The sequence below is a fragment of the Nomia melanderi genome, chromosome 2 (genome assembly GCF_051020985.1).
Source record: "Nomia melanderi isolate GNS246 chromosome 2, iyNomMela1, whole genome shotgun sequence".
Lineage (NCBI taxonomy): Eukaryota > Metazoa > Arthropoda > Insecta > Hymenoptera > Halictidae > Nomia > Nomia melanderi.
The window spans coordinates 6,452,742-6,467,190 of record NC_135000.1 but is presented as its reverse complement, the minus strand read 5'-3'; the positions used below and the strand labels follow the sequence as shown (position 1 = coordinate 6,467,190).

The 14,449-nt window shown below is 35.8% G+C and overlaps 2 protein-coding genes across 2 annotated transcripts in view; one reads left to right on the top strand and one right to left on the bottom strand.

The window, feature by feature from the left end:
- Window positions 1–12,430, top strand: part of LOC116425041 (uncharacterized) — a 90,647-nt gene extending 78,217 nt beyond the window's left edge. The window contains exon 4 of the mRNA XM_031972263.2: window positions 11,633–12,430. Coding sequence (XP_031828123.1) covers window positions 11,633–11,636 — 4 coding nt within the window. The 3' untranslated portion in view covers window positions 11,637–12,430. The remainder of the gene's footprint in view (window positions 1–11,632) is intronic.
- Window positions 1–14,449, bottom strand: part of LOC116424646 (uncharacterized) — a 101,305-nt gene that overhangs the window by 17,680 nt on the left and 69,176 nt on the right. The window contains exon 3 of the mRNA XM_031971356.2: window positions 1,926–2,002. The gene's annotated coding sequence lies outside the window, so the exon portion shown is untranslated. The remainder of the gene's footprint in view (window positions 1–1,925; window positions 2,003–14,449) is intronic.

The following is a 14,449-nucleotide window of genomic DNA, read 5'->3' as shown; positions in this document are numbered from 1 at the left end:
AATGAAATGTCCACTAAAACTTTCTCGCATGTCTTCCAAATCATCGATCACAAAATATCACACGAGCTTATTAGCAAAGACAAATAATACGTCATTAATATTATCTTCACATGTAATGTCCACTAAAACTTTCTCGCGTGTCTTCCAAATCATCGATCACAAAATATCACATGAGCTTGGTAGGGAAGACAAATAATACATTAGTATTATCTTCAAATGAACTGTCCACTAAAACTTTCTCGCGTGTCTTCCGAATCATCGATCACAAAATATCACACGAGCTTAGTAGCGAAGACAAATAATACGTTATTAAATAAATGTGACCTCATCTACCAATCGGATAATCGTCGGCCGTGTCGCGTTGTCTTCCATGCCACTTGCATATTGATCCACCTTGTTCCCGGTGCCCTCCGTTTTAGCGGGCACGTTACTCGAATCTCCATAGCAATAAAATACGCGACTACGTGTCTGATAATAACGGGACCGCTCCGCCATCAGCGACAGCGTCGCAACGTGTCATTACGCGCGCTTTTTAGTTCGTACTTCGTCGAAGAAGCACGAAACCACTTTAGCGTGTATTAACCCCCCTGTGAGAGGCCGCCGGGGATGTATTGTCCGCGGATGAATGCGGAACGAGGGACCCGCCGGGCAACACTTTCCCGGACCCGTGGAAATGTTCTTTCTCGCCGGCACGTACGCGTCGAAAGTGGAAGTGGTGCTAGTCGATATCTGGTCAGACGTCTATTACTTTACATCTCGCTCCACGCTCGACGTACCCGCAACGATCGAACGCGTCCGGAAGCCCTTCGGAGCTTCACAATGGACATCATTGTACCTTTTGTTCCATTTAACACTCGGGTTTAATCAAATTCATGCGCTCGCCCTCGGGTGCTTGCCAATTACAGATGATCGGGAGCTGAGAAATAAAATGTTGCTTGTCTGTTGTGCAACGGTTACGCAGGTTTTCAAGTGGCGTTTCATGGAAATCGAGGATATTCAGTTTTGCAGTAATTGTTTTTAGAATTTTGGAGTTTGATAAAGTAGGAGTTGTATGAAATATTTGTTGGGTTTGGAAGTTCTTGAGGGGAGAGGACTATGTTTGTATCGTGTTCTGTAATGTATTATCATGATGATAATTGGATAATTATTCGAGAGTGGTGGACTGATTGTAATTGTAATACTGATTATTTGGTGGCAATTACAACGTTCCATCTTGAAAAATTATCAACCGTAACTAATAACTTTTCAATTTTCCATTTTACAAATTGTCTATAACTTCGTTAAATTTTAAACTTCTTGAGAAAATAAGAAAATAATATTTCTATTATATTCAGTGATCTATTAAATAACAAATAGTCCCGTTAATAAAATAATTGTTTAAATAATGAATAATTTCGTAAACCAAATTACTGAATAATGTATTAAATAATAGTAGATAGATTATAATAATTCTACTATCGATAATTCAGTAAAAATTGCAACGTGCCATCTTAAAAGATAATCAACCACATCCAACAATTTCTCAATTTTCCATTTTACGAATCATCTAGAATCAACAACTTCAAATGGCAAAAGTTCCTTAAACAATCGTCAGCCAAATTCAACTCTGAATTAGATTATAGGTTCTAATTTCAGCAAGGTCGAGTCTGACTCTAATCTCAGCTGCCTATACTACTGCATTCCCGTCAGAAGCCAACGTGACCTCAGTTTCGATTTGCATCTCGTTCAGACCTTGGCGAAATTTGATTCCATTTACAGCGTGCGTATCGAACTTCCCTGATAATTTCGTTACCCACGAGGATTGCCAAGCACCAACAAAAATGATTCTTTTAAAAAATGTTCTAACGAGAGATCAGAAAGCTTTTGGTTCATTATTAAATATTTCCCCAGGAACGTCGAGTCTCGTGAACGTTCAAGTGGCTTACCTTCAACGTGGTACACGTCCAGGCAATCTCTACTGAAGGATCCGTGATAACTCAACAGCGTTTCAGGTGCAATAAACCTGGAAAAAATTTGTTCGCGTTAGAAACAACAATATCGTTGGGAAAATTCAGTTTTTAACCACCTTGAAGCTATGAATATTCTGATTCTTAATAAAACAAAGTAACAAATAATCCTCTCATTGTTGAATTTGTTAAAAAGAAATTTGTTCTTATGTGTCATTTTTTCTTTTACAACGAAGATAAAAATGATTATCAATTATTTGCTACTACAATTCTTAAGTTACATTATTATCAACGGATAATTTATATTATATAATTTGTATAAACTATAATATTTACGCTGTTGAACATATTTCTTGAAAGCCAGTTACCTTACGAGGTATAATTGTTTTCAAGTCATTTGGAAACTCCGGTCATCGGTGATCACCGTGACAATCAACGTGTCAATGAAATATCTCTAAAATGATTTTTATCGTGCCTATCAATCGCGTGGTAGTTATGAAACTGATGGAACTGAAAACACAGAAATGTAAAGCGTGATGGGCGCTGTTTCCCTGTTTACTGATCTGGTGTTATTGTTCGAGAATTTTATGGGAAAAACTGGATACGTCACCCGACGTTATTGGATCGTCGATATTCAACGCGTGCCCTGGGAAATATATAACCGAAGGGGCGATAAATTTTTTTTCCAGACCGTTCGTACGCACCGTCTTCGCGAGTGCATCGCATGAGGTCGTAAGCACCAGAAGGAAAACGTTCTCGCGTTCACGGACCGTCTAGAATGCGCTCTTCTTCGAATCGTTGTTATGGCTTTTGCGGAAATATCCTTTGGTACATTTCACTGGCTGGTATCTCATTAAAAATAACTTGGAAAATGCCGGTGTTGTTTGTTCTATGATTCTATGCTTGAATAAATCAACAGAGTTTCCACGTTGGTTGAGTACATTTTAAATTGGAATGTACATTTAAATTTCATTCTGGTCGAGTTAAATTTTGATTAATTAAATTTCAGTGTGTTAAAAAATTAGAACTGACCTAAATTGAAATGATTATAAATTTACTCGGGGCGAAGGTTAGTATAAAGGGTTTTTAGATAGAAAAATTTTTAATTCTTGTTTGATATGTGAACGACGTCCTAATCTGATTCTGGTTGACTCATTCCACTTGTCTGGCTTGTGAACGACTCATTCTCCTTGTCTGACTTCTTAATTTACTCTCCTTGTCTTACTTCTGATCTACATATTCTCCTAGGTTGATTTCTGATCGATTCATTCTACTCGTCTTACTTCTGCTCAACATAATTCCCTCGTCTGATTTATGGTCGACTCATTCTTCTTGTGAGACAACTTATAAACCTGATCCCTTGTCTCACATATAATCAACCTATTCTCCTTTCCTCTAAGTCACTGATCTGTTCCACTTGTCTGACCAATTTTCCTCATTGCACATGTCTGACCAATTCTCCCATTCTACTTGTCGAATCACACACCCATCATACTACTTTCAAACTTTCTCCTCAAGAATAAAAAAACATACAATCTATTACAATATTCTTCTTTCTAATTCCTTCTCGGATCTTCGTGAAATTTTACATTCACTGCACCTGTTCACCGAGAAATCCACTTGTCTGACAAATTCTCCCATTCTACTTGTTCGATCACACACCCATCATACTACTTTCAAACTTTCTCCTCAAGAATAAAAAAAACAATCCATTATAATATCTTCCTCTCTAATTCCTTCTCGGATCCTCGTGGAATTTTACATTCACCGTATCTGTTCACCGAGAAATCATCGCTTTCCAAGTGACAGGGTCACATTAGGGCAAGCTTTGTGCCCCCTAGCAGCCGCCTACGACCGTCGGGTATTCATCAGCGCAATCGAATGGAAGGTTCGCCTCTTTGTCAGGAGGCGCCGACAATTTTCACGGTATTTGATCTATCTTGATTCTCCGTTGCCCCACGGTGCCGGAGTCAGCGTCGAATTGATGAATACGAAATGGCAGGCCGCGTCCCCCATCAGCACCTAATTAGTGGTCGCTGTAATAACGAAGGGTGATCGAACGACAGAGAATGAACGTTGATTAAACATTTAACCCACTGGCCATTCGGCGCGTCCGGTAAACCTCTATCGGCGTGTTTCAGTGTTTGATCCTCGACAGCGACGAACGAGATCCATTTACGAAATTAATTCGAGCCATCTGCGCCCTTGGCAGCCTCCAAACCGTTCGTTGCGCTGGTCGGTGTTATCGGTGTGGGGAGATAAAACCGGATCGTTGATGTCGTCTTCGACGATGCTCTTGTGACTTCAACAGGTGCTATAAAGCCTTGATTAATGGACGTTACGGTACACTTTTATAGATGTAGATAAATGACGCTTGAATGGGGCTCTGTTACTGACGATGATGAACAGCGATGACGCTGGGGAATTATATCAATCTTTTATCGATGGACTCTTCGGTGGGGTTTGCTTTGTTGAATTGTTATTGGTATTGTTAATGTTGATAGTGATATTAGTAGTTAAAATGTTAATGATAATGGTACGGTGATAATATTGTTAATGTTAATATTATTGTTGGTAATGTTATGTAATTAATAATAAAGATGCAGCGATAATATTGAAGGTAGTAATATTATATTGATAATAATGGTGCAAGAATAATATTGCTGTTAGTGTTAATATTCATATTAGTAATACTATAAAATTAACAATAATAATAGTAGTATTATTGTTAATATCAGTGTTGGTAATATTATGGTATTAATAATGATGATATCAATAATATTAATATTATTATTAATTACATTCATATTTTCAAGTTTACCTTAGGACACTCAAATTATTTAAACAATATATCTCATTACAAACGTTTCAATGACAATATATCTATATTAATTATTCCAATGATTGATCACTATTAATTTTTGGTAATCCCAAGTAAAGAAACTTTAATTTCTACTGAAGAAAATGAAAACCTTCAACATAGAGACGAAATTGTTATACAAAGTAGTACAGATAAATGTATACCATTGAGATAATACGGAAACTCTATTCGTTGCTTTTTCCATTTTTCCCGTTAGTTTAAGTGAACCTTATATTGTTTGGAAACTTGAGCTTCCTTGGTCTCGGTTTCCTGACTTCAGCTACTTTACTGATCACAACACAAAGAAGCGTACAATGTGACGCGAAGTTTACAGCAGCACGGACGATAAAAGTGTAGTCACCGGTTCGCCGAACAAGACCTTCGGTGGTTTCCACTGACGGGAAACTTTTGCTCGGAAAAAGCCAACTGGACACTGTAGATCTAACAATACACACTCGTTACGCCACACTTTCCCTTGGTGCCGACATTTTTTAGTATTTCTGCCTGCATATCCCATCTTTAGAACGTATGGGGTTACGTAACCGACTAGAAACGAATAAATGAACCTTTTAATTGGAAACAGAGGAAAAAGTAATTAAAGGAAATTAATGCACTCTTATTGATATTTTCCACAGAAATTCAGTTGAATGTAAAAGGTTAATTAAAGAATTAGAAACAGAAATAATTATTTTTGTTCACTGGTAACAAAACTTGTGACATGAAGACTAAATTTAAACAACTGCATGACTGAATTGAAAATCACTAAACTACTAAGCAACGAAGATCAGAAGAATTAAAAGTTTTTTAAAGAACAAAACAATAATACGTCAATACTACACAGAATTTCAAGGAACTCGAGGGAAACTGTTCTCCATTAGCATTTCCGTGAAATCAGCTCAATTTTAATGCAACGTTGCCTGGACTGCGTCAAAGAATGATTATTCCATTAATAATAAGGAATACAGAAGTATTCAAGTTCCACGAAATGAGCAATCTATATCTCAAGCTCATTAGAACTAGCGACGCTAACGAAGCTGTCGGGAACACTGAGTTTATGACGCAAAACTTATATCACAACAGATTCCAGGTCTGCTGGAACAAATAATATTAACTTGAAGTTAATGTTTCTTAGGGTTAACTCTTAAGTTAAAGATTCTTTGAAATGTACAAAACCATATGAAGATAAGTTATATATCAATTGCTTAGACGATAAGAAAAAAGGAAATTGTGGTGATCTCTTGTTCGAGTAATTAAATCATTTGTTTGCGACTTAATCTTCCCAATACAGATCTAGCAAATATCGAAATGTCGATTTTCGTCTGCAGAGGGTTAACAATAGGTTCACACTGTTTATTGTTACCTTTTTCTTTTATGCATTAAGAATAACTAAAGTGGAAAGAGTGAGGACTGTAACAACCATTAAATTATTCTACGGGTGCAGTCATAAACGCGAATATTAAACGAACTCGTAAAGCGCGAGTTCAGCGGCAGGGTAGGATGGGCAAGGCGGGATCTACGACCGCAGAGAATGGACAATTTGCGAATAGCTTGCATTTCATAAACGAGGGCAGCTATTGCTGTCCCGCCCAACCGGAAGATAGTCTTGCACTTGGGAATAGGCTGCCTATATTCTCAGTGAAATGCAAAATGCTGGGTGCAGTCGAAGAAAGCTCTCAGATAGAAATCTGCGTTCAAGTCGTTGATCTGAATCAGGTCTACTCAAGTTTCAATCAGGTCTGAGTTAAGTCAACTCTGATTTCAATTGAGTAAGTGAAGTTTGGACTGAGTAAACGATTCAGGAATGAGTAAAGTCTGAATAATGTCTAATCAAATTTTAGTCATACTTGAATAAAGTTTACTCAAGTTTGAGTCATACTTGAATAAAGTCTACTCAAGTTTGAGTCACATCTGAATAAAGTCAACACTGATTTCAGTGGAGTGAATGAAGTTTGGACTGAGTAAAAGATTCAGGAATGAGTAAAGTCTGAATAAAGTCTATCCAAGTTTCAGTCATACTTGAATAAAGTCTACTCGAGTCTCAGTCAAAGCTAAATAAAGTTTACTCAAGCTTCGGTCAATTTTGAGTAAGATCTCCTCAAACTTGAATAACTTTTGAATGAAAACTACTCACATTTCAATATCATCTAAGTAATTATCAACTATATCCCGACAGGACCAACTTGGGTCCACATCTAACCCAAGTAAAACCTACATTACTCACAAGCTACTCAATCTTGAATCAATTCCGAGTTCCATCTACTCACGTCTGAACCAAGTTAGTAACTCCACTAAACTCCAAACAAAACATAAACTAAATCTCCACAAGTTGAGTCAGATCCGAATCAAATCTACTCAAGTACTTCAAATCTACTCAAGTTCTAGCCCAGTCTAAGAAAATTCTCTCCACTAAAACCAAAGACACATACAACTCTAAACTAGTTCGAACCGAAGTGAACGCCAGGCGCAAGTCCCAAACTGCAATATTTGTTGGCAGAAATCCGAATATTGGCCCGGATATCTGAACGTAGCCATCAAACGGATAACTTCAATAACGAGCTCTTTCGATATAATGCTACAATCCACCGAGGCGCCTTATCTAAAGTTGTAGAACATCCAAAGGGAAAAGTTTCTGTTAACGAACCGGATATCCGTCAAAACTTGCGGCCGACTTGTCGAATAGGTTGGCCGGCCTGTCTGCAATGCAGTTACGGGTTAGTATCGACCTGTTATACGGCAGTCATCAACCTGCCGGCAGGTGAGCGTGTACACACAGGTGTATTGTGGATGGTTGCTTAAGAATTGATCGGTGTACCGCGTGTCGCTGGAAAAATTTCGTGGCGCCGCCCTGTGCCGGCTGTATCGGGCAAGCTAAACGTGCATCTTTCTGCGCCATTAAATTTGCAAATGACTTCTAGAGCGCCGGTCTTCAGCCATCGGGCGCGATGACCATGGAATTCTCTGATAGTTCGGATCCTTGATCACCTGTAAATGCGCAACCGTCTAAATGACGGATTTAGAATGCCTCATAACTGGAGTTTGTTCACGAATTTTTTAATCTATAGGGTGTCCAAAAAGTAATCGACTATGACTATGTTTCTTTATTCGTTCAGATATTTATGGGAATTCAAAATGAGTACAAATATGTTATACAGGTGATAATTGATATTTAAAAATTATTAACCCTTTGCACTCGAAAGTTTCACTAGAAATCTTCAAGGTTTTCTGATGAAATAGACAACATTTTTGAAACTTAATTGAAAATAACGTATAAGAGAAACGAAGATATTTTGTTCAGTATTTAACAGGTTGATGCATTATTCAAAACTTAATGTTAAACATCAAACTTTATGATTTCGCTATGTCAAATATAATGAGAGTCATCTCTCGGGTACAAAGGGTTAAAATTTTAAGTAAATGTTCGTTGTGCTTTTAATCATTTTTCTTTGGAGTTATCTTGAGGTTCAATAAAGATATTCGCGATATTTCTAATATTTGGAATCGACAGAAATTTGAAGTAAATAAACACGAATATTGTATTTTTAATAATTGTTTCCAACTAAATATCGTGCTTCACAGGTTTGTAAAATTCTATTACTACTGACGAAAGAATAAGTGACGTTGCTCCGTTTTTAATGTTGATAAATTTGACGCAGGAGACAGTCCATTTTGATTTCGCCATTGATTATTTATTTGACGCGTGAAATTCGAAAAGCAAGGGAATCCTGATATCTGTTTTTACGAGCCAGAATATTCGTTGATTAATCCATCAACCGCGTCACGGTTTAGTTTACAGTATTTTCTCTCCCATTTTATTAAGCAACAAGAATTTATTGTGTCATAGCTCAAAGCTGAAAGTTCAAAGGGAATGGATTAAAAGTAATTCAGTTGCATAGGAAACAAATGGAAACTTTGTTCTCAATAACGCAAAGGAACGGTGGAAACTTTATTGCACGATACTACTGGCCGGATAGAAACAATGAAAATCCTTTCCGCGGTGGTATCGTTCCGAACAAATTCGTGCATAAATCTTCCCCGTACGAGGAAGAATTAATTTCTCTTCGGACTAAGGCGGAATCGTTCGGTGTTTTCTTGTAAGAATACGAAAATTCAAAGAACATTTAATATATATATATATAATATAATTTTATTTAATTGATTAATAATAATATATATTATATATTAAATATATTATAATTAAATTGCATTATCCAAATTTTGCAGAGATTTTTGAACATTCAATGCTGCCAGAAATTGACCATCGTTTAAAACGAGTTAACTGGTAATTGATCTGGTCCATTAGCAGTTGACCACTTATAAAACTGGAAATACTAAGTGATTACTATAATGTCGGTTACGGTATCATAAAACATCATCATAATAAATCATCATACACCATCATAAAAAATAAAAATTAAACGTAAAATAAAATATGATAATGCTAATAATAAGTAAGAATATAAATTTATTCCTAATAATTCATCAATTATACCATTTTCTACAAATTGTATAAAACCAAAGAACTGAAAAAAACAACATAACAAAATTAAAATTCCTATTCGAAGATAATTTAATGTTGAAAATTGGAGGCAGGCAACAAATGTCAATGAAATTGATTATATTTTACGGCGAACAATTTAATTTAGATAAAAGTCAATGAAGAGCCTTATTTTTCATGTTTTTCTGAAAAATGGTCAATTATTGGCACCAGGTCAATACTAGGGACTTCACTTTAGCAGTGTAAAATAATTTTCACGAATATTCTCTGTCGACTGATTACCGAGGTAATAAAATAAAGGAATACAAATGGAGATCGAGGGTAGATGGCAAATACAAATCCTCGGATAACGTGTTACATCTCCCTTTGCTCCTCGAGCACCCCTCGCGCAACCCCGAAGTCGTGGGAATGTAAATTTAAACGCTGTCAATTGTCAGAAAATGCACGTGTAAAATGTATTCTGCATTAAAGGCTACTGTATTATTCATGGAACGTAGAATTATTTATTATCATATTTCTTTGTTTATCTCTATCCTTTGAAATTGAATTTGAATATTTAAAATACGAATTATTGCGAGCTGAAGAGTTGAATAATAAATGGAATATGTATATTTATTCATGTTTCGTAAATTTAATATTATATAATATTTCTAATTGTGTAGATTAGTATAGTTATAATAATTTCTTGTCAATACTATTTCTAAAAAAAAGTATCAAAGGACACTTTTTGAATTTTTCACTTAAAATTGTTCTCCAAGTTTAGTCAGCTTTCCTCTGTTGAATTTTGGAGATTTTCTATCGTTAATTTTATAATCGTTATTGGGATAGTCGGAATGTCAAATTATTCCCTTAATTAACACTTCACTTATGCAAAGAATAGAATACCAAGTATCACTAGCGTCAACATAAACAGTTCACATTCTACAAATTCATGAATGCAATAAATGCATAAGGACAATAATTAACCTAAACCAGAATGAACAAGAGCTTAATTATTTCCTTAATTAACACTTCACTTATTCAAAGAACAAAATACCAAGTGTTACCAGTATTAACATAAACAGTTCAAATTTACAAATTCATGGATGCACTAAATAGATAAAGACAATATTTAACCCAAACTAGAATGAACAAGAACTAAATTATTTCCTCAATTAACACTTCACTTATTCAAAGAACAAAATACCAAGTGTTACCAGTATTAACATAAACAGTTCAAACTTACAAATTCATGGATGCAATAAGTGCATAAAGACTCGCAGTCTCGTATTAAAGCGATACAAGGAGAGTACACATGAGCTCGCTGAAGGGTTGATGCTCCGAGGGTTAATATCAAAAGCCCCGGAGCGTGGCGCACGAAATTCCGGCGAAACCCGTTATCCACGACGCTAGACTCGAAATTACAATTTAGAAAACGCTCGGTGCGGCTGTCGCGAGCTCTGCCAACGCCAGTCTAAATCGAGTTTCTGTAACCGTCTAAATGACGGATTAATGCCTCATACCTGGCAGGACGTACTGGCTCGATCGTGCACGTCTATTACGGACGAACGTGTTTCACGTCCGTTGTACGGGCGAACGTGTTCGATCAAGATCAACAGCTTTGTAACGCAAAATCCGGGAAAACCGTGGAATAACGGATCCAAGGGAATTCAATTTCCATATATGAATATCGTATTCTACGGTTCGTTGCAACAGCTTAGAGTGTTTGCCAGAAGTTTAATTCATTTAGATAATTCGGCACTTTCACTGTCTTTTTCTTTTATTGAGAACTGTTGCTGAATATAGTCGCGGGTGTTAGGAATGTTCAATGTGAATGTAGTTTTAGTGGTTGAGTAAAGATGTCAGAGGTTAACATTGAATGAGAATAGTTGAATTGAGTTAGATTTGATTTGGTTTCGGTTAAAGTAGATTTGATGCAGTATGGCCGAGTTAATAGGTAACATTGATGTTGAAGATTACTTTATCTAATTCAAGAGTCATTATTTCTTTGTTATATACTATTAGATTATTATTAGATTCTTTTATTTAACTTAAGTCCTCGTGACGAGCATGTTTTAAAAACCACGTTGGTCTTTGAAACAATACAAGTGCTGCTTCCTAGCAGCAGAAACGTAAGACAGGACTAGATTAACGCTACGGACAGTGTTCTGTTGGTTATACAGGAAGCTTCCTTATCACAGCTGATAAAGAAGGTACCACACGATAAGCCTTATCAGCACTTGGTACGAGCAGAGCTCTTTTATACCATGAATTGATAAGAACGAAATTTATATGAACTTCTGTTGGTTAATATGTTAAAAATATTTTTAATATTTTATATTTTTGTTTCAGGTGAGTCGATCGGCAGTCTGTGTGAATATATTGTACGTCAACATTGGTGAGTTTGCATGCAATAATTGTTTATAATAATAGTCACTTGTGCTCTGTATTGAAACATGTCGAATGTTAGCTAGATATACTAATTAAAATGAATTTAATCCACCGGATTTGCCGAATAAAAATTCATTATTAAGTGTATCATACTGGAGACTTGATTTTAAATATATTTAATGACTATGAATAATTGAATGATCGCGGAGAAAATATTGCTGGGCGTCAGTTCCGATCGAACCCAATATTTTCAGCACTTTCTGATTAAAGATTTATCTGTCCCTTGTAATCATACTCCTTCGACATCGCTTTGGCCCAATCTTCCGGCGAAATCACTTGAAATAGTTTCCGCGTTAATCCCGGCTTATCTTCCAGCTGAAAGAATCCACAGCGAAAGGAGAAAAAGGACTGCCCTTCAGGATATTGCGCGAAGGATAAAACCGCTTCGGCTATCAATTCTATCATTTTTTATCATTTGCGAAAGCCCTTAAGCGAAATTCAACGGATGACGTTCATCCCTCATACTGTGATCATTTCACCCCTGTTAATCTTCGAGAAAGAAGTTTTTATAGACATTATCCTTCATCAAAAGCGAAGAAAAGGAAAAATTGCCACGAAATGAAATGAAATCGCTGACATTCTTCGAGTTTCCATCTCTCTCTTTCGTCCAAGAAGAATTTTGTATGAAAAGAAAAATAAATGTAAAGAAGGGGAAAAGAATTACCTAGTACAAAATGGAATGAAATGAAACCGCTGACATTCGAGTTGCCTCTTTTTTTCGCCTAAGAAAAATTTTGTATCAAAAAGGAAATAAAGAGAAAGAAGGAGAAAGAAGAATTACGTAATACAGAATGAAATGAAATTTTTAAAACTTTAAATTCTGTAATTGTTATCTCTTAATTCAAGAGAGCTTTGTTATGGACTTTTCCTTTTGTGAGAAATGAAACATTAAGTGAAAGGAAGAAAGAGAATTAGTTAATTATTAAATTATATGATTAAGCGAATTCGTGTAGCAGAAGTGGCTTAGCTGGGACTCTTTAGGTAATGAAGTCGCATCATTAATTCGATTAATGAAAGCAAAGGCGAGCAGTCAAGACAATTCGTCTCACCGATTAATTTGCATCCTACGAAACAGTTCGTACGGAATGGGATTGCCAGGAATTAGCAGAGGGGCGTGTGCGAGTGAAAACTTTAACGAATTCTCTTAATTACTGCTGCGCTCCTTCCTCTTCTCTGGTAATCGGATAAAATTCATTCCATTGTTGCGTTAAGACCGGTTACAGCGTTCTCAAGTGTTTCCGCATTGTAATCGCTGACTATGACTGCGAGTGTAGCAATTTACCCCCAGCAAAATTGCAAAGTGATTTCTCGTCGCGAAATGTGTTTCAATCGAGCGTTCGCCGTTAAGCTCTAGAGTGTAATAAAGGTTGAAAATCTTGCGCAGAAGGAGGCGATGTTGTTAACATTAGCGAATGAGTAATTTAAATTTGGGTATTAGGAAAAATTAGGAAGTGGGGTGTGGGAAAATGGAAAATAAAGAATAGGGAGTGGAGTGTAGAAAATGGAAAAATAGAAAATGAAAGAATGGAAAGTAAAAAAATAGTAGAAGAATAGAAAATAAAAAAATATAAGGTCAGAAAATAGAAAATAAAAGTTAGGAAGTGGAGTATAGAGAATAGAAGATTGAAAATAAAAATTAGAAAATGGAGCATAGAAAATAAAAATATTTAAAAATATTTAAAGAGTTTTTCTATTTTGTATACTTCACTTCCTAATTTTTATTTTCTATTTTTTTCAAATATTAAAAAGACTTTTCCTAGAAAAATGCTTAGTTCTAATTTCGCCTATCCTTTTGATATTACAAAGAATTCAACGAACAAAACTGAATTAAATTTCCCAATCTCCAAAATCTCTATACCAAAAAACTTGAAATCAATGTATCGTACAAAAGAAAATAAAAATCCAAATCTACGAACAGAAAACACCTTCACTCAATGCCTCACAACTCAAAAAGAAAAAATCCTCTCCACCCTCAATCCTCATGCGCATGAAAAACGAATCGGAAAAAATATTAAAAATACTAAATTCCCCTCAAATCCTTCTACAGAAATAAATCCCAGTACACACACACACACACACACTTGTGTTCCAAGTTTTCAATAGTCTTTGAACGTTGAAAAGAAATGCGCGAGAAGATCGTCGACCAAAATCTATTTAACCCCTTCGCTTACAATATCGTGTCAGACTCGTGAAAAAAATTTCAAACTGAATTTCAGAGATTTAACTGTTATTTATATTCTTTAAATATAAATTAAATATTACTTTTCTATTATTAATCATTAACCTTTGAAGTAAATGTCGACGTAGAATAAGCATAAAGATTGTCTTTTTTCATAATAAATTATCAACGATAAAGTAGTTGCGTTGATCATAGCTAAAAAATAAATCATAGAGCAAGGGGTTACACCCTTTGCACTCGAGAGGAGACTATCATTCAACACTTGATTCGATATAACAAAGTGAAAAGGTCTGATGTAGATCAAGCTTTGTACAATGCATCGACGTGTGAAGTAATGAAATAAAACAGCTTGGTTCTTTAGTTTACCTGTGTTTTCTCCTTAGTTAAATTCAAAGAATATCGTATATGTTTCATAGGAAAATTTCGAATATTTCTAGTGGAAAACTTTTCGAGTGCAATGGGTTAAATCTCTCGTCGTTCGTCGAATGGATGTGTCGCGATGGGAAACGATCAGCGCCTGGATCGAATTGAACGTGATC